Source organism: Pteronotus mesoamericanus, unplaced genomic scaffold (assembly GCF_021234165.1).
Source record: "Pteronotus mesoamericanus isolate MK-2021 breed Mesoamerican mustached bat unplaced genomic scaffold, CSHL_Meso_final scaffold_705, whole genome shotgun sequence".
Classification (NCBI taxonomy): domain Eukaryota; kingdom Metazoa; phylum Chordata; class Mammalia; order Chiroptera; family Mormoopidae; genus Pteronotus; species Pteronotus mesoamericanus.
In genome coordinates, this window is record NW_026555326.1 from 13,604,433 (window position 1) to 13,622,282 (window position 17,850).

The window sequence follows — 17,850 nt, forward strand, 5'->3', positions numbered from 1 at the left end:
GTTGCCGTTCCTGCGTAGGGGGCAGGGCTAAGAATGTCAATTGGTCTATTTTCGTGCCGGTCAATGAGGTGGGCGCGGTGATTGGTGGCCACCCGGAGGGTAGCGGGTTTAGGTGTAAGTCCTGAGGAGGCAACGTTTTCTGGGCTTCTCTCAAGTTCTCTCCAGAAGCTTCTGCCTCTTCCCTCAGCTCTTGGGTACCCGGCTCTGCATCGCGCCGCCATGATGGGCCATCGTCCCGTTCTCGTGCTCAGTGAGTTGTGAGGAAGCCTGGGGAGGGACCCCCTTTTCTCCCAGCGCGGTCCACACTTCTTGTCCTGTTCCAGTCCCTCCGTGGTCCGGCCACTGAGCCTTCCAGTCATCGTCCCCATTTGGGAAGCCCTTTCTCCCGCTCTCTTGTCATCCTTTAACTCATTTCTGTCCTGACAAACACAAAGTGACCTCCTCGCGGAGCTCCTTGTCTTTACGGCGACTCTCTTTAGGAAGCTGCTTAGAGTGGTAGGCCTTCGTTCTTCGCCCCCTCTTACTCTGCACCCTCCTTTACGTGATTTTCAGTGTGTAGGTAAACGAGTAGGGGTTTTGGTTTTGTTTCGGCTTGTTTTTACTTTGGCCCAGCTTTATAACGTTGGTCCATCCATCCCTTAGTAGCCGGTGTGGCCTTGGCCAAATTGCTTAAGTGTTTCCATCTGTATTACTAGGTTAACAGTATTTCCCCTTAGAATCGTGAGAATCAGATGAATAAGTAGGTAAACTGCTTAAAAGAGTGGCAAACCGCAAGCGGTATCTCTGGTCACTTTTCAGTAACAGCCCTCTTGATTATCCCCTCAGCAACCCCTCTCTGTGCCTGAAGTAACTCTGCTCTCACTGTCTGAGACGTAATTACTCCCTCGGTGTCACCTGCGTTGTAATCTTTCCCGCTACCAACTCGAGTTTTCCCAAATTGATTGACTCATCCTCTTCCAGAACATCCCAGATTTTTGTCCCCTTGGGAACATTCCACATTTCTGACTGTTAAGTACCTCGAGGGTTCATTGTCTTCCCCTGGTGTATTTCCATCCTGTGTGTAACTTCAGGATGACATCTGCGAGACCCCCTAAGACGGCCCACTAGCCATTTTCCCTTCTTGTTGTCTTCTGTAGACTAAATGCTGTTCAGAGATTTTATCCGTTTAAAAAATAACTGTTTTCAGAAAAAAAAGTCACTTAACCTGGGAAAATACTTTTTGATGGATCCATCAGAAAGGTTCATGCAGGATTTTACCGCTGCCTGAAATAGGAATCTTAAATCTTGAGTTGTGAACGTTTAGGTTTGATGGGACTCGATGAAAATTTTACAGGTTTAAATTGTAGGGAATGTATAATTTGGGGAGAGGAGGGAAGTGAGCATATGTTGCTTTAGTTATAACCACTCACTTGTCTCCATTGAGAGGGCCCCCGGGGGTGAATGGTACGCTGCGAAAGTCGTTTCAGGTCTGCATTAATCCCTGGCATTAGTGGCTGTAACTGATTGGGCTCTATATTAAAATGTGTACACAGCTCCTACGGATGGTAAATGGATTACAGAGGCATTCTTCTTATATCCAAGCATGGAGTGACTATCTTGCAAACTGGGGTACTCGTGAAGACTTCCACAGTGCACTGGTGAGGGGGAGGGGTGAGGCACTATCATTAATTACCAGGAGTATGATTCTCTTTATCAAAGTAGGAAAATATGAACCCACAAGCTCGCTCTTTTTTTTACATAAAGCAGTGATTGGTGCTTTTTTAGGGTTACCAGCCCTTTGAGAATCTAATTATGGCTATAGAACATATTCCCAGTTAAAAATGCAGTAACTCCCACTTTCTCATATCTCAGGGATTTCACTTTCCCACTGAGGCCCATTCATGAATCTAAAGTTATAAATCCTTGCTGTAAATACGTGAATGTTTGGTTAGAGAGAAAGTGATGACCAAGATTCCAAAGTTGAAGCATTATGGGTTGTTTCTTAGTATACCAGGAGTTGAAGTAAATAAAAACGTAGCCATAAATACAGGTTTATTTTTTAACAGTTTTTTGAGGTATAATTGACATACAACAAACTGCACATATTTAAAGTATACAATTTTGATAAGCTTTCATGTTACATATATACCCATGAAACAAATGAAACGTGTGTTTTTATTTTCAAAGGTTGGGGAATAAATAACTTATCTACAGTGGGACAATCCTGGGCTATTGTCTTTTATTTTTACTTATTTTAGGCCAGAACACAAAGCGTGAATCTGGAAGAAAAGTTCAATCTGGAAACATCAGTGCTGCCAAGGTAGCATGTCTTTGATGTTGTTTGTAGTAGTTTTCCTCCAGCTGCCTTCCCTGTTATTTCTGTATCTGTTTGCAGTTAGGCAAAGGAAGAGTTGACTTCCCTTCTTTCAGGACATATCCTTGAAGGTGGTAGGGAGAAGGAAGCTCTCCGTCTCTGAATTAGACCCTCTCATAATAAGGCATAATTTTATGCTGTATATTGTTTCATATTTTATTTGTGTTTGTCTCATGCTAGACTGAGTTACTTGACGGGAAGCACTTTATTCCCTATTGTATTTTTAGTGCTGCTGTAGATCCCAGATAGGTATTCAGTAGCTTTTGAGTGAAATAGCTCTAGATCTGATTTAGCATGGTGTGAAGGCCACTATCACGGAAAGAAATACTAAGACATGGGTTTCTATTTATCTGGACTACTGGGAAACTAAAGTTGTGGAAGGCGTGTCCCCTTTTTCTTGTGAAAAGTCATTTATTTTTACATCCACCCTGAAAGCATCCCTAAAGGGGAAAAACAGAATCTAGCCACATTGTGTGCAGTATCTAAAGTGGCTGCCCACCCTACGTCAGAGGTGACATTGCTAAAACACTGGCTCTGTGGGTTACTGATGCCCCTTTCCTAGCACACGTACTCACGTTGTCCTCTGGTTGTACATGTTTTTTATTTTCTACCCAATAGACTATTGCAGACATCATCCGAACATGTTTGGGACCCAAGTCTATGATGAAGGTAGGTTTATTTCTTATTGAAACTTTGACTTCAGATTTTCTCTTTCTGTTACCTGGAACACTGAAATATAACTTGCTTTTGTGATAGATGCTTTTGGACCCAATGGGAGGCATTGTGATGACTAATGATGGCAATGCCATTCTTCGAGAGGTATGACTTTTCATTATGCTTTCTAACAATTGTATAAAGTACTCATAAAGATGTATGTAGATGATGATTAGTTTCTTAGGATTGCTGGAACAAATTATCACAAACTTTAAACAACAGAAATTTATTCCGTCATAGACTAGAGAGTAGAAATCTGAAATCAAGGTGTCATGCTTCTTCTGAAGGCTCTGGGGAAGAATCCTTCTTTGCCTTTTTTTTAGCCCCTTTTTTAAAAAGTATTATTTTTAGAGAAGCAGGAAGAAAGAGAGGGAGAGAAACATCAGTGTGTGGTTACCTCTGTGTGCCCCCTACTGTGGGCCTGGCTTGCAACCCAGGCATGTGCCCTGACTGGGAATCGAACCGGCAACTCTTTGATTCACGGGCCGGAGCTCAAGCCACTGAGCCACACCAGCTGGGGTCCATTTTTAGCTTCCTATGGTTGACTACATCCTTGGCTTGTGAACTCTGTCTCCCCCTCAGTTGTCATACAGTATTCTCCTGTGTCTTTCATTACAGTGACACCAGCGGATGGATTAAGAACCTGCACTGATATTCACATGACTTTATCTTGTTTATATCTACAATGACCCTATTTCCAAATATAGTCACATTTACTGTTTCCAGAGGGTAGGGCTTCATCGTGTCTTTTTTTGGAGGACACAGGTCAGCCACAATAATGGTGCTCCCAGTAAATAAGCTAAAAGATAAATGTTGTGTTCTCAAAAAACTTTAACAGATCAGCCCCAGCTGGTGTGGCCTGCAAATCAAAGGGTCGTCGGTTCAGTTCTCAGTCAGGGCGCAGGCCAGGTCAGGTCCCCAGTAGGGGGCATTCCAGAGGCAACCACACATTGATGATTCTCTCCCTCTTTTTCTCTTTTCTCCTCTGTCTAAAATAAATAAATAAAGTCTTTTAAAAAATTTTTGTAATAGTTCAGTTGGTTTAATATTTTTCCTTAAAAAAAGAAAGGGACTTGGAAAGGTGGTTTGCTTAGATATTTTGGGGGTCACCTTTAATCTTTCAAGTTATGGTAAAACAAGGAAAATGGAGTACATATGGAAGGAAGAAGCTTAAGAGATAGGGCCCAGCAAAGTGTATTGAAAGTCTTTGAGTAGTGTTGATTCTAGGGCAGTCTACATTTTTCTTTTCAGATTCAAGTTCAGCACCCAGCAGCCAAGTCCATGATTGAAATTAGCCGGACACAGGATGAAGAGGTTGGAGATGGGACCACATCAGTAATTATTCTTGGTAAGAGGAAAAGGTTCATAAGGCAAATTGGATTGAAATGGGAAGATTTTTGCCAGAAACAACATCTATGTCATATTTTAAGAAGGAAATTTTTGCGAATTACAAATATTTCAGTAACTTGTTGCTGATTATGTATTCTCTCCAATTGAATATAAAATATTCATCAGTAGTATAGGATGAACTGGATAAATCTGGTTGAATAAAATATAGTCAATTCTCATTGGTTACGGTAAGTTATATTCTATTAAGTTACCACAAACTGAATTAGTGAATACTGAACATCACTTGTAAACATCACATATGCAATTTGGTTCCTGTGAGCTCTGGTCATATTCATCAACCGAATATATACCTTATTTTATGTGGCGGGGGGGTGTTGATTTATTAACATTGAACTCATGGCTAATAGCACTATAACTCATGCCTAAACAAAGCTAATATGTTTTTTTCTCCCCCCCTCCCACCCCCATTGATTTTAGAGAGAGGAAGGGAGAGAGAAACATCAGTGCAAGAGAGAAACATTGATCGGTTGCCTCCCTTACACATCCTGACCAGGGATGGAACCTGCAGCCTTTTGGTGTATGGGATGGCGCTCTAACCAACTGAGCCACCTGGCCTGGGCAATACGTGTTTTTTTTTTTAAATAAGGCACATCTCAGTGTTCTTGCATTTAACAACTAGACAGCCCTTGAGTGCTGTGCTTGGGGGCCATTTTAAGCAGTGAAATCACCAACAAAATGCACAGAAATGTGAAAAATGTAGTACTAAATAGCCCACATAAAGGATACTTGCTTATAGTCAGAGCTAAAATAAGGCAGAACATTGTCTTATTTTTTCAACTTCAGCTGGGAATGTATTCATTTGGAGACTCAAATTTCTCATCTTTGCACATTGCTGTGAGTGACCATGAAAGTGATGTAAATACCTACTTTGGTATTACAGATTTTAGCAAGTAGTCAAATTGACAATAAAAAATCTTGAGAATGAGTCTTGATCAAGTTTTAATAACTAATCTTTCCACATTTACAGGATCATAAAAGATCACTTCTGAAGGGCATATTGCTTTTATTTGTTGTATAAACTTTTAAGTTGGTGAAATTTTTATAACAGAAGTGTTCAGGTTTTTTGTGTTAGGATTATTGTTCTTTTAGAGGGGAAGGAAGGGATAATGAGGCAGAAAAATATCAATGTGTGAGAGAAGCATCAGTCGGTTGCCTCTGGCATGTGTCAGCCAGGGGCCAGCTGCAGCCTAGGCAGGTGCCCTTACCGAGTATTGAACTGGCAACCTTCCGCTTCTTGGGATGATGCCAGCCAACTGAGCCACACGAGTCAGGACAGAAGCATTCATTTTTAAAAATCTGATTGCAGCAACACATTGTTAGGAAATGAGAAAAGAACCGTATTTTCAGAGTGGTGGTCCACATGCCTAAAAAAGTAGAGTTCTTACAACAAAATTATTATATGTGCTTTTTAAAAAATGATGTTTTAAATTATTTCTAAAATGTCTTCGTGCTGCATTTTGAGACTGGTGAGTTGGGTGGGAAGTTTTCTTGCATCACCACCAACTAATCTCATCTTTAAAGTCAATTCTTTTTAGAATTACTGGGTTGGCCAAAAAGTCCATTTAGATTTTTTCCTCAAAACGACAGACATGTTTTTCATTTTCATTAATAACTTTGTTGATTTGGATATTTTGAGAATGTCAGCTATCTCCCACTATTGGCTTCTAGTGGGTAGAGGCCAGGGGTGCTGCTAAACATCTTCCAATGCATAAGACCACCCCACAGCAAGGAATTATTTGGCCAGAATGTCAGTCACACCAAAAAACTTCACAAGCCACTTTTGACATGTTTGATCAGTTGCTGCACGTTCTCCATACCCTGCACAAATCTTTTTTTGCATTTCAGTTGCTTTTTTACCTTTTTGAAATAATAAAACATAATACGCCAAAAACTTCGCATATTTTCAATCTTTAGTATTAAAATAGCTACATAAAAATTCACCAATTTTGATTTTTCTTTTAAATGCACCCTGATATGACAGCTGTCACAATCTAACAAAGTTGTTTCAAATGAAGTTAAAGACACCTAAGCACTACCAGAGCCATTGTATGGAAAAAACTAAATGAACTTTCTGGCTAACCCAATGCATATGATCAGTTCTGTACTTTGAAGCAAAACTTGGGAGATGAAACGCAGAGGAAAGACCTCACTATTTTGGGTAGAAGATGAGCTTTAGATACCAGGCAGAATTTTCTAGCTGATAATTTTAATTGAATCTCCTGGAAATAATTAGGTAGGTTAAATATCCATAAGTGTAGGTATCTCAGATATGGGTTGCTTTAAAAAAAAAACAATTTTGCTATCACCAAAGATGACACCTATGTTACTGTTCTACTTAACAGGGCATATACTTTCTTAGTTATTGGAGCATCTTGTTAAATATTTGATTATCTTTTAATATACATGGTGGTCACTTAGGAATTGGTATAAAGTATTGAATTCAAACATTTGAGCACATAATAAGGAGTGTATGCACATGAACTTTGGCACGTTTGAGTAAGTTTTAAAAATTAGTGACTGTGGCAGGTAGTACAAACAATTTAATCTTCACCCAAGGATATGTTTTTATTAAAGAGTATTAGCGAGGAAGGGAGAGAAGGGGGAAAAATCAGTGTAAGAGAAAAACATTGATAGGTTGTCTCCCATACACACCCCAACCAGGGGTTGAACCTGCAACCTTTTGGTGTACAGGACGACACTCCAAACAATAAAGCCACTGCAAACAGCCACCTGGCCAGAGCTTGGTAAACTTATTTTTTAGAAAAAAGGTTTTTGTGTTTGTATCTATGTATTATTTAGTGTTTGAATTAATTACAAAGTAAAGACAAATTTAAAAAGAAAGGGACGTTTTACCAATAATTCCTCTCCTAGAGGGTAAATTTTGTTTTGGGGTATTCTTCCAAGTGTAAGTTTTTTGTGTTTTATTTCTACTACCAGCAGTTTGCATCCTAGGTGTTAAGATAATAAGTCAATTTTATGTTACGTATTTTTCTGTTTTACAGTCTTTGGAAATATGTTTTTTGTTTGTTTGTTTTTAGGACACTGGTAAATACTTAGTTCAATCAAGAGACTTAAGTAAACCCTAGGATCAGTTTTTGATCATTTAAATTATATATGATGAAGTTACTTTCTTTATGAATTGCCTTGTATAAAGTGTAAAATTTGGAATATTATTAACAGCCAAATTGCCTCTTTTAGGAAGAACTGTAAGATAGCTTTAGAAGCATAATGAAGTTGCTTTTATATCCAGGTACTTTTAAAAACATGGTGTTTGTATTCTTTTTCAGCTGGGGAGATGCTTTCTGTTGCCGAGCACTTCCTAGAGCAGCAGATGCATCCAACTGTGGTGATCAGTGCTTACCGAAAGGCATTGGATGATATGATCAGCACCCTTAATAAAATTAGGTATTGAGGGAGAACCAAAAATGGGTAGTATCAAATATGGGAGGCCTGGAAGAGTAATCTGTTTTTAGGGAGGTGAAGGAAGTCCAGGTATATCACACACATGGTGGTTTATACCCTTGTATCATTTTTGTGAGAAAGAGAAACAAAGGGGAGAGCAAAAGGAAGAAAAGCATAAAGGAAATAAAAGTTTTAGAAAATAGCAAAGAATACAAAGCAGACAAAAGGAGCTAGGTTTAATTCTTTATAACATTTTGGTTACATGCTATCTTCTGGTTTCCATGTTAGGTGCTGCCATGGGCAATGTGTAAGAAGTAAAATAGACCTACCTTCCAAAAACTTAGCTTGTTAGGAAAATAAGGAGTTAAATAACTAACTATTCGTGATTTAAAATATTCTACAGTATGTGATTATAACTTAATTCAGCCAGTACTCTAGTAAAGTGCTATGAAGGATGGTTACCAGCAGTTTTCCATGAAAATAAAGACTGGGACTGAAAATGGTATTTGAATCCATGCAGTAATCGAAGAACTTGCTGTTAGTCTCCTTTTGCTGAACGCTAATAGGGTGATGAAAGGAATGTAGAAATGAATGACTTCTAACTTCAGGGAATGTTAGTTAAATCATGACATAGCAAAATGCAAAAGTAAAGCCTATAGTGTTCTGCCATTTTATATGGCAGGATCATTGAATACCTAGAAATTTGGTGAGCTTTGTATTGTACTGCCTCCTGTTTAATAGAGTATATGATAATCATTCTGGCACTCTTACAGAATGAAGTGTTGAAGTTATATTTATGAAGTAAACTTGATAAGAATGTAGAAATACCCCAAGGATTTGAGTGTTTGGAGTCAAATCATTAGTTTTTCTTTTTATCAAGCAATAACTGCATGCATATCTTAGATAATACTTCTGGAGCTATTGCTTTTCTCTTAAAATGTATATTCAATAGCATTTAATGTTTGTATACTATTTACCTTACCCTGTTATAAAAGAGTTCAGCAGTATGTGAAAATTTGGACAAGATGGTATTCAAGGACTGTTACAAATTCACTTTACGGTTCTAAATAGTCTTACTGTGTACATTTGTAACAAACTCTTGTTAGGGGAGACAAACACATAAAAACAGTAAACACTACGCGGTGCACCGGGTATTAAGGTACTAGATAGAGCAGAATCAGGTGTTCCACATGCTGACTGGTAGAGACCAATGCTGATTATGAAGAGAACTCTCAGAATTTGATAGGGGTCAGGCTTCAAAGTCCATACGTGTCCTGACACAGGTTGTAAAAGTTTTAGAATTTTCTTGGTTGAAGCAGGAGGTTAAGAATAAATTATTTTACTATAAGATGTATATGTAAGTGTGGAAGAGTTGTCAGACATGGGAACACATTACTCAGGGGTTTGATATACCTTCCAGGGATGAGTTAGTTATAATCTTGCTGAAAAGGCAGAAGATTGGACAAGATTACTTGGTGTCACATTTAGTTTCCTACAAAGAAACAGGTTTCCCTAATTCTGTCTGTTGGCCTATTATTATTATTATTATTATAGTTACTGAGATGTTGATGAGAGACTTCTTTAATATTCATGACCCCTATTGAGCTATTATCTGTTTTTCTTTTCTCCAGTACCCCCGTTGACACCAGTAATCGAGATATGATGCTGAACATTATCAACAGCTCCATTACTACCAAAGCAATCAGTCGGTGGTCCTCGTTGGCTTGCAACATTGCCCTGGATGCTGTCAAAACTGTACAGTTTGAGGAGAATGGCCGGAAGGAGATTGACATCAAGAAATATGCGAGGATAGAAAAGGTAAACTCTTCTAGTCGGTACTCTGGAGACAAATTGTTTCCTAGCATGAGTCATCCCACTTATGCAGGAAATAGGTTTAAATCAGAACAAGATATCTTTAAAGTTAGAACTAGGAAGAAGAGTATTTGCTGCTTGGAAAACAAAAACTTGGAAAAAGGAGGATATTCGTGAAATAATTCTATTATCTTCACTGCCGTCCCTACACAAGGTTTATTGGGGGCTGGGGAAAGGCTTATTGGTGTCCCCATGTTTGTGCATTTGTATACCTATCAGCCACTTGGTAGGGATAAAACAAGGTCTCTCTCTGTTACGCTATTACACCCCAGAAAGCTTTCTCCATCACCCTACTAAAATTTAAAAAGTGGCATTCATTTCTTGTGGCCAGTAGATGGAGCTCCAAGCCTAAAATTCTGTGTGCTTATTAGCCTCAGGAAGTAGAAGAGAGCTGAGCCCCTTAAGTTAATGAATCTTTGTCAATTGCCTAGTTTCTGTGAGCCTCAGCTGCTCTTCAGATTAGGTGTCATGGTCTAAGATTGATATGCTTCCTAGAGGGGGAAAAATGTGTAACAGTATTTGTTTTTGAGTTTCATGGAAGAAAGAAAGTTTAGAAACCCAAATAGTGGTCTTTGGGAAAGATGAATATTTTGGGAAGAGAGTTGAGAAATTGTCTTCTCCTGATGATGGATTAAGTGGCTCTTTTGCTCAGATACCTGGGGGTATCATTGAAGATTCATGTGTTTTACGTGGAGTCATGATTAACAAAGATGTGACCCATCCACGAATGCGACGCTATATCAAGAACCCTCGCATTGTGCTGCTGGATTCTTCTCTGGAATACAAGAAAGGAGAAAGCCAGGTAAGGTTTCTTGTTTTATTCCTTAAAAGTTGGTGTAAGAGCCCTGGCCTGTGTGGTTCAGTTGGTTGGAACACTGTCCCTAACTGAAAGGTTGCGGGTTTGATTCCCAGTCAGGGCACATACCTGGGTTGCTGATTAGATCTCCAGTTCAGACATGTACAGGAAGGCAACCATTTGATGCTTCTCTCTTGCATCAGTGTTTCGCGTTCTCCCTGCCTTTCTCTCTAAAAGCAATGTAAAAGTGTCCTTGGATGAGGATAAAAAAAGTACATAAAATTGATGTAAGAACATGACTCTTTTAATATGTACAAGGGAAATAAAAGATATGTTTTACCTGCCTACTAGGTGTCAATTTGTTGAGGAACACAGCAGATAACTGGCCAAATCAGGATTTAAACCCAACTCTGGCCTCAAATTGACACTGCGATAACACCTTTCCTAATGCATCAGTAGAGCATAGGGTAGGGGCTAATTTAGCTTTGGGTGCTAAAGAATAATTTCCAGAGGGCAGGAACCTTACAAGGCTCTCACCCTGGTATAAAACAAAGTAATTCAAGTTTATTAATCAAGGACTGAAAATAAGAATCAGTTTATTGGGGGGAAGAGTTCAAACTCAGAATTACTAATGCACACTGACAGGATAGAGGTAACATTGAACTGAGTGGTCGGAGATGTTAGGTCACACTCCCCACAGACTGCCTTACGACTTTGAATTCCAATTGCTTTAAAGTTAAATGCAGGTGTTAAACTAGATGATTGCTAGAGCTAAACTGGCTTAAGAGTTGTGAGGTCATGGTTTTAACATTCTTAACTCATACTTTCTGGGATACATGAGAGGGAGCGTAGTAACTGGGACGACCCTGATTGGTTTCTCTGCTGCTGTTAATGCAGCTTTAGATTACACTCACTACTTCTACATTGATGCCTGTGCCTACATACCTATAATTTTTAATAATTTATTTAAAAAAAAGTGCCCCAACATCACAGAATATATCATAGATCCAAATAAAATTTTATACTTCTGTTTGCTCTGAAATGGCTTTGGGCATATGTGCATATGCTTAGTTGATTCTGTATGCCCATGAGTGGAGGAAAAGAGTGACAAATAAGAAATTAGTCCTATGTTTATTAAAATTGGGTGAGACGTATACTTACATACTTAATTCACCTTTCTCCTTCCTTGCCTTTGCATTGTCTTTAGTAGAGTTTTATTATTAGCCTTGAACTGTAGCTGGGTCGTATAAAATGAAGTCTCTCTAGAAATGACCATTATGTGGTATGCAAATGTGAGATGTGTGTAAGAACTTACTTTTTTTAAGATTTTAAAATCAGAGTGATTTTTCTTCACCACACAGACTGACATTGAGATCACACGAGAGGAAGATTTCACCCGAATTCTACAGATGGAAGAAGAATACATCCAGCAGCTCTGTGAAGACATTATTCACCTGAAGCCCGATGTGGTTATCACAGAAAAGGGCATCTCAGGTTGGACTCATTTTTTTAGCCTACTAATGACGTAGAAAAGGATGGGTGATTTTATGTCTCTCGTGTTGGCATAGAGAACATAATAAACTTGATAGTTAGGGTACATTGAGGATTTGAGGATAAAACCAGTTTAAAACACAGGAGTTCTGGTTTTGAGCTTGACACCTCTACTCTTGGGTTTACAGATTTAGCTCAGCACTACCTCATGCGGGCCAATATCACAGCCATCCGCAGAGTCCGGAAGACAGACAATAATCGCATTGCTAGGTGAGTAGGCCAAGTGAAAATAAGATTCTTCCTTTCCATGTGTTTCTCTTTTGTAGCATCATAATGCACCACCATTACCTGAAAAGGTCTAGTATAGGATATAACCAGCCATATCAGTTGCAGGTGGGAGTAACCTGAGTTTAGCTGTCTGCTGTCCTAAGAAGTCCACACCTAGTCCAAATACTGTCTACTGCGGGAGTCTCTTCTGTACTGCTCCTAATCCATAGTGACCAGCTTATACCTAGACGTCTGTGATCACTGCCTTGGTAGGGGTCTGTTACAGAGTAGCCTGTTTTTAACTAGCTCAGAATATAGTAGAGCCTTCAGTTTCCTTGATTGACTCCTTAGCTACTGTTGATGCAACTTTAAATTGTACTCACTACTTACGTGCTGATGCATGTGCTCAGATACCAATCATTTTTAATGCTAATTTATTTTAAAAAGATAAGTTTGCCCCAACGTCACAGAATATATCATAGATCCAAATCAAATTTTACACTTCTTGCAGTGAAATGATTCTGGGCATCTGTTCATATACTTAATTGACTGTAAATGCCCATGAGTGGGGGGAAAGAGTGACAAATAAGAAATTAGGCCTACATTTATTAAAATTGGGTCAGACATATACTTAAGAGGGACCTAAGAAAAAAACAATCATCTTCTGGAGGGCACGCCCCTCATAGTAAAAGCTTTCCTGCTAAGTGACTATTCTAGGAACCCATCTATATCAGTGTACCAGGTGGCATTGTGAGAGGCTGCATTCAGCTTCAGTGAATTTTTTTTTAAGACTCTTTCAACACATTTTCCCATTTCATTATGGGTGATTTACGAGCACACCAAAAATGGCATGATGCCTGTGTCCCACCCTCCCTGTTCACCCAGTCTCGCCCCAAGCGACTTTTGTTTCCCCGAGTGAAAAAAAATCCTCAAAGGGAGATGTTTGCCAATGTGGAAGAGGTGAAACAAACAACAGAAGCACTAAAAGGCATCAAAATTGACAAATTCAAAAACTGTCTTGTGCAGTGGATAAAACATCGATAAGTATATTGCATCGAATGGAGAGTATTTTGAAGGTGACAAGTTTAAACATGTAAGAGTAAATACCCAATTTTTTATAAATAAATTCTGGGGATGTTTTGTTTCTGTCTTTTTTGTTTTGCACGCCCTCCCCCCTCTCCCTGCCAATGTACTTATTCACCTTTCTCCTTGCTTGCCTTTGCATGGTGGTCTTTGGTTTGAGGGAGAGAGAGAGAAACACCAATTTGTTGTTTCGTCCATCCATGCACTCATTGGTTGCCTTTTGTATGTGCCCTGACCAGAGATCCAGCTGCTGCCTTGGCATAATGGGACAAGCTGAGCTACCTGGACAGGGCTGCATTGTCTTTACTAAAGTCCTATTATTGGCCTTGAAATCTAATTTGGTAGTACAGGGTTGATTTTATCTACAAATAACCATTATATGGTATGTACGTGTTAGATATGTGTAGGAACTCATTTGTTCAAATTTTAGTATCCACAAAATATACTCTGAATTAAACTGTATCTGGTAGTAGTGTTAGGTATGCGAAGTTTTATTTATAAAGACGTTAGTTTAAGGAAGCCTCACCTATACGTGTTTGAAAATCTATTTCACCAGGCAGCCAAGACCTCTTGAGTTAAGTAGCAATGTTTCTAGCAGTCCACTTTTCCCTTATCCCTAGTCAAATACCCTAGGGGACGAGGCAGATGAGTAAAAGTATCTGAAATTGTCTGGTTCCTCCTTCTCTCTTGTCTAATCAATAGAGCCTGTGGGGCCCGGATAGTCAGCCGACCAGAGGAACTGAGGGAAGATGATGTTGGGACAGGAGCAGGCCTGTTGGAAATCAAGAAAATTGGAGATGAGTACTTTACATTTATCACTGAGTGTAAAGACCCCAAGGCCTGTACCATCCTCCTCCGGGGGGCCAGCAAAGAGATTCTCTCGGTGAGTCAGCCTTGAAAGTGCGACTGACTGAATTCTAGGTCATTCCATTTCCTGAGTTTCCCAGAGGGCTTAAAATCACCCTGTTGTCCATGTAGTACTTATTTAATTTTGGTCCATAGCCACACATATCTGTCTCTCCTGCTAACTTTTTAAGTATATTCACATTCCTGTACAACAGATCTCCAGAGCTTCTTAAAAAACTGAGACCAATATTTACTGAACAGTGGAACATTGTTCCCTCCCTCCATATCTCTCCTAATTTCTAACTTGTTTGCTGTCATTGCCATTTCCTCTTAACCGTTCCTTACTAATCCAGTGTATTTGGTTTTGTTTTGTTTTTTAATCTAATGTTCCCTGACAGCTTATGTGTTCCCCGTATTTTCCCCTTTAACTGTTTATGCTGTTCCATAATGTTCATTTTAACTGTTTATGCTGTTCCATAATGAGTCATTTACTGACTCATCATTTCCCAGCCTCTGGTAACCAATGGTTCCTTATTTAAGTTGAAATCATAAATAACTACTTTTTTTTCACCTCAGTGAGGTTAAGTAACTTACCCAAAGGCACATTGCTAGTAAGAAACCTACCTTTACAGAATGACACCTCCTTTCCCACCCCCAGCTCTTTTGCAGATGTAGTTAATGTATTTGTCCAAGCTGAACAGCCTCTGCCTTGCCCAGTGGGGATTCCTTTCTTACTTAGTTGCCTTGCTTGGTGGTTTGCTGAACTTGGCAGTCAGGAAGTCCTTTGATACCTCTGATTTGTCCCTGAGTCATCAAGCTTTTGCTTCATACTATCTGTTTGCTTTCCCAAGGAAGTAGAACGCAACCTCCAGGATGCCATGCAAGTGTGCCGCAACGTTCTCCTGGACCCTCAGCTGGTGCCAGGGGGTGGGGCGTGTGAGATGGCTGTGGCCCATGCCTTGACAGAAAAATCCAAGGCCATGACTGGTGTGGAGCAGTGGCCATACAGAGCTGTTGCCCAGGCCCTAGAGGTCATCCCTCGTACGCTTATCCAGAACTGTGGAGCTAGCACCATTCGTCTACTTACCTCCCTTCGAGTGAGTTCCTTTCCATGCTATTCTCTTGATGGGGTAGGGGAGACTTTGTTTGCTTTTAGAGGACGGTTGACACCTCTCTATCCACAGTCTCCTTTATAGCTTGTTTTTTAATATCCTAAGTTTTTTTAATTTTTATTGTTCAAATACATCTGTCTCCATTTACCTGCCACCACTTTCCCCTGCCCCTCCCACCCTCACTTCCCTCCCTCCCTCCCTCCCTCCCTCCTTCAGTCCCTCCCCACCTTGGCTACGTTCATGTGTCCTTCACACATGTTCCTTGACTTGACCCTTCCCCTTCCTTTCCCCACTATCCCCCTCCCTCCATATCTCTCCTAATTTCTAACTTGTTTGCTGTCGTTGCCATTTCCTCCTAACCGTTCCTTACTAATCCAGTGTATTTGGTTTTGTTTTGTTTTGTTTTTTTAATCTAATGTTCCCTGACAGCTTACGTGTTCCCAGTCTTTTCCCCTTTAACTGTTTATGCTGTTCCAACTACAGGCCAAGCATACACAGGAGAACTGTGAGACCTGGGGTGTCAATGGTGAGACAGGTACTTTGGTGGACATGAAAGAACTGGGCATCTGGGAGCCATTGGCTGTGAAACTGCAAACATACAAGACAGCAGTGGAGGTGAGGCACCCTAAGGCCTACGCTGTGTTCTTTATTCCCAGATAACGAGTGTGTTTCGTCCCATCTTGAATAGAGGAGGTATAGAAGGCAGATCTCCCAAGGAATTCCATTCCCCTACTTTAGCCCATATAAAAAGCAAGGTAACAGCACAAGCTGCATTCCTTGCTTAGGGAGAACTCTATTTTGCATTGAGGACTGAAAAGGTAGCTTTCAGATAAAATGGTAATTATGTAGGAGGTGCTAGGTAGTAATGTCTAAAAAAACACCAATGTCCTTCCCTTCTGCTGATCTCTTTGGGACTATGGTTTTTCTTCTAGACGGCAGTTCTGCTGTTGCGGATTGATGACATCGTCTCAGGCCACAAAAAGAAGGGTGATGACCAGGGCCGGCAAGGTGGGGCTCCTGATGCTGGCCAGGAGTGAGTGGTGGGCAACAGGACACACAGAGCCACCAGTCTTCCCCTTCACTGAGCCAGACTGCCAGGGACACTGTGGATGTCTTTGTTTGGAAGGGATCAAGTTGAGGGGCAGCCCCAGTCCCTTTCTGTCCCAGCTCAGTTTGCAAAAGGCACTGACACGTAATTCTTCTCTATTGTAAGCTTTCCATTTACTTTGCTTCCGATGATTAAATCTAAGTCATTTGAGACCGTTGTTATGTGTTTTTCAACTTTGGGTCATATCTCTGCCTCCTGGCAAACAGCAAAGAGGCAGAACACCTTATTGGGGAGTAAGGGAGATGGGAATACAGTCATTAAGTGTTTTTATTGCCTTCCTGAAGGGGTCTTCTTCAGACTTCTTAGTAGATGCTGATTGAAAACACTTTTGGAGTTCAAAGGATGATACTGTAAAGCTTAAAGAAGGATCACCTTGCATTTACCACCCAAAGAACAGGAGGAACCTGTCCAAACCATGGGTGTTCCCCATCTCTGGTTGTATGTAGAGCAACACCCAGTTCATGCTAGGGTTCAGGCACGTGTCCTAAAGCACTCAGAACATCTGTTTATTGCCCTGGCTGGCGTGGCTCAGTGGACTGAGCATGGGCCTGCGAGCCAGAGTCACCGGTTTGGTTCCCAGTGTAGGAACCAAAGTTGCAGACCAGGTGCCCAGCAGCAGGTGCATGAGATGCAACCACACATTGATGTTTCTCTCTGTCTCTTCCCTGTAAATAAATAAAATCTTTAAAAAAAAAAGACAAACTGAAAAAAACACATTTATCATATTATAGCCTGTAACTTACAGAATCCATCCTATCTTACCAGGAATTCTTTTTCTCTGTCTCCTAATGTTCTAATCTATATTTTGGCATCTTGGCTTATTGACAGGGCATGCTTTCTCACAGTAGGACCTCTGCCCTCCCTGTTAGCAGAAGCAAAAGAATTTAAAATCCATTTTGTGCTTCGTTTTTATCAAGGGGAAAAAAACTTCAGTAGTGGCCCTGGGATGTGGGGGACTAGGTGGGCCTAGCCTTTGACTGTTTTCAGTGTCCTTCCTCCCGGTTATTGGGTTTTTCACCCTTTGTCCTTATGGTAACATACAATGGGCCTTTATCTCCTTCCCAACCACAGGACTTAGTTGTATTAAGTTGAATACTTGGTAGAATAATAGTGCCTTCTATGTAATAGACATGTCCTAGTCACTTTATGTACATTAACAAATCTTCACACCAACCCAATAATTGGTAATATCCTCCCTTTATCTCCTTTTTTAAGATTTTGAATTTATTTACTTAGAGAAATAGGAAGGAAGGAAAAGAAATATCCGTGTGAGAGAAACCGATCATTTGCCTCTCTCACACTCCCAATCAGGGACCTGGCCAGCAACCCAGGCATATGCCCTGACTAGGAATTGAACTGGCAACCTTCTGGCTCACAGATTGGCATTCAATCCACT

At 40.3% G+C, this 17,850-nt stretch overlaps 1 protein-coding gene across 2 annotated transcripts; it reads left to right on the forward strand.

The window, feature by feature from the left end:
• Positions 1 to 109: 109 nt before the first annotated feature.
• Positions 110 to 17,036, forward strand: CCT3 (chaperonin containing TCP1 subunit 3). Of its 2 annotated transcripts, XM_054562798.1 has the most exons (15): positions 176 to 250; positions 1,533 to 1,637; positions 2,238 to 2,299; positions 2,972 to 3,022; positions 3,110 to 3,172; positions 4,319 to 4,415; positions 7,765 to 7,882; positions 9,511 to 9,697; positions 10,404 to 10,553; positions 11,909 to 12,041; positions 12,227 to 12,308; positions 14,091 to 14,271; positions 15,086 to 15,331; positions 15,830 to 15,961; positions 16,279 to 17,035. In XM_054562798.1, exons 4-15 carry the CDS (start codon positions 3,014 to 3,016, stop codon positions 16,381 to 16,383), a joined length of 1,503 nt encoding a protein of 500 aa, XP_054418773.1. In that variant the 5' UTR covers positions 176 to 250; positions 1,533 to 1,637; positions 2,238 to 2,299; positions 2,972 to 3,013; the 3' UTR covers positions 16,384 to 17,035. The 2 variants fall into 2 exon arrangements, with proteins under 2 accessions (XP_054418774.1, XP_054418773.1); XM_054562799.1 differs by lacking the exon at positions 1,533 to 1,637 and having other exon boundaries at positions 110 to 250; positions 16,279 to 17,036.
• Positions 17,037 to 17,850: the final 814 nt, after the last annotated feature.

Bases quoted from the DNA above. Each gene is read 5' to 3' on its own strand.
- CCT3 (XM_054562799.1), top strand. From the start codon at position 220: ATGATGGGCCATCGTCCCGTTCTCGTGCTCA. The intron at 2,300-2,971 runs GTAGCATGTCTT...TCTACCCAATAG, and splicing joins GAAACATCAGTGCTGCCAAG to ACTATTGCAGACATCATCCG. The intron at 12,309-14,090 runs GTGAGTAGGCCA...TCTAATCAATAG, and splicing joins GACAATAATCGCATTGCTAG to AGCCTGTGGGGCCCGGATAG.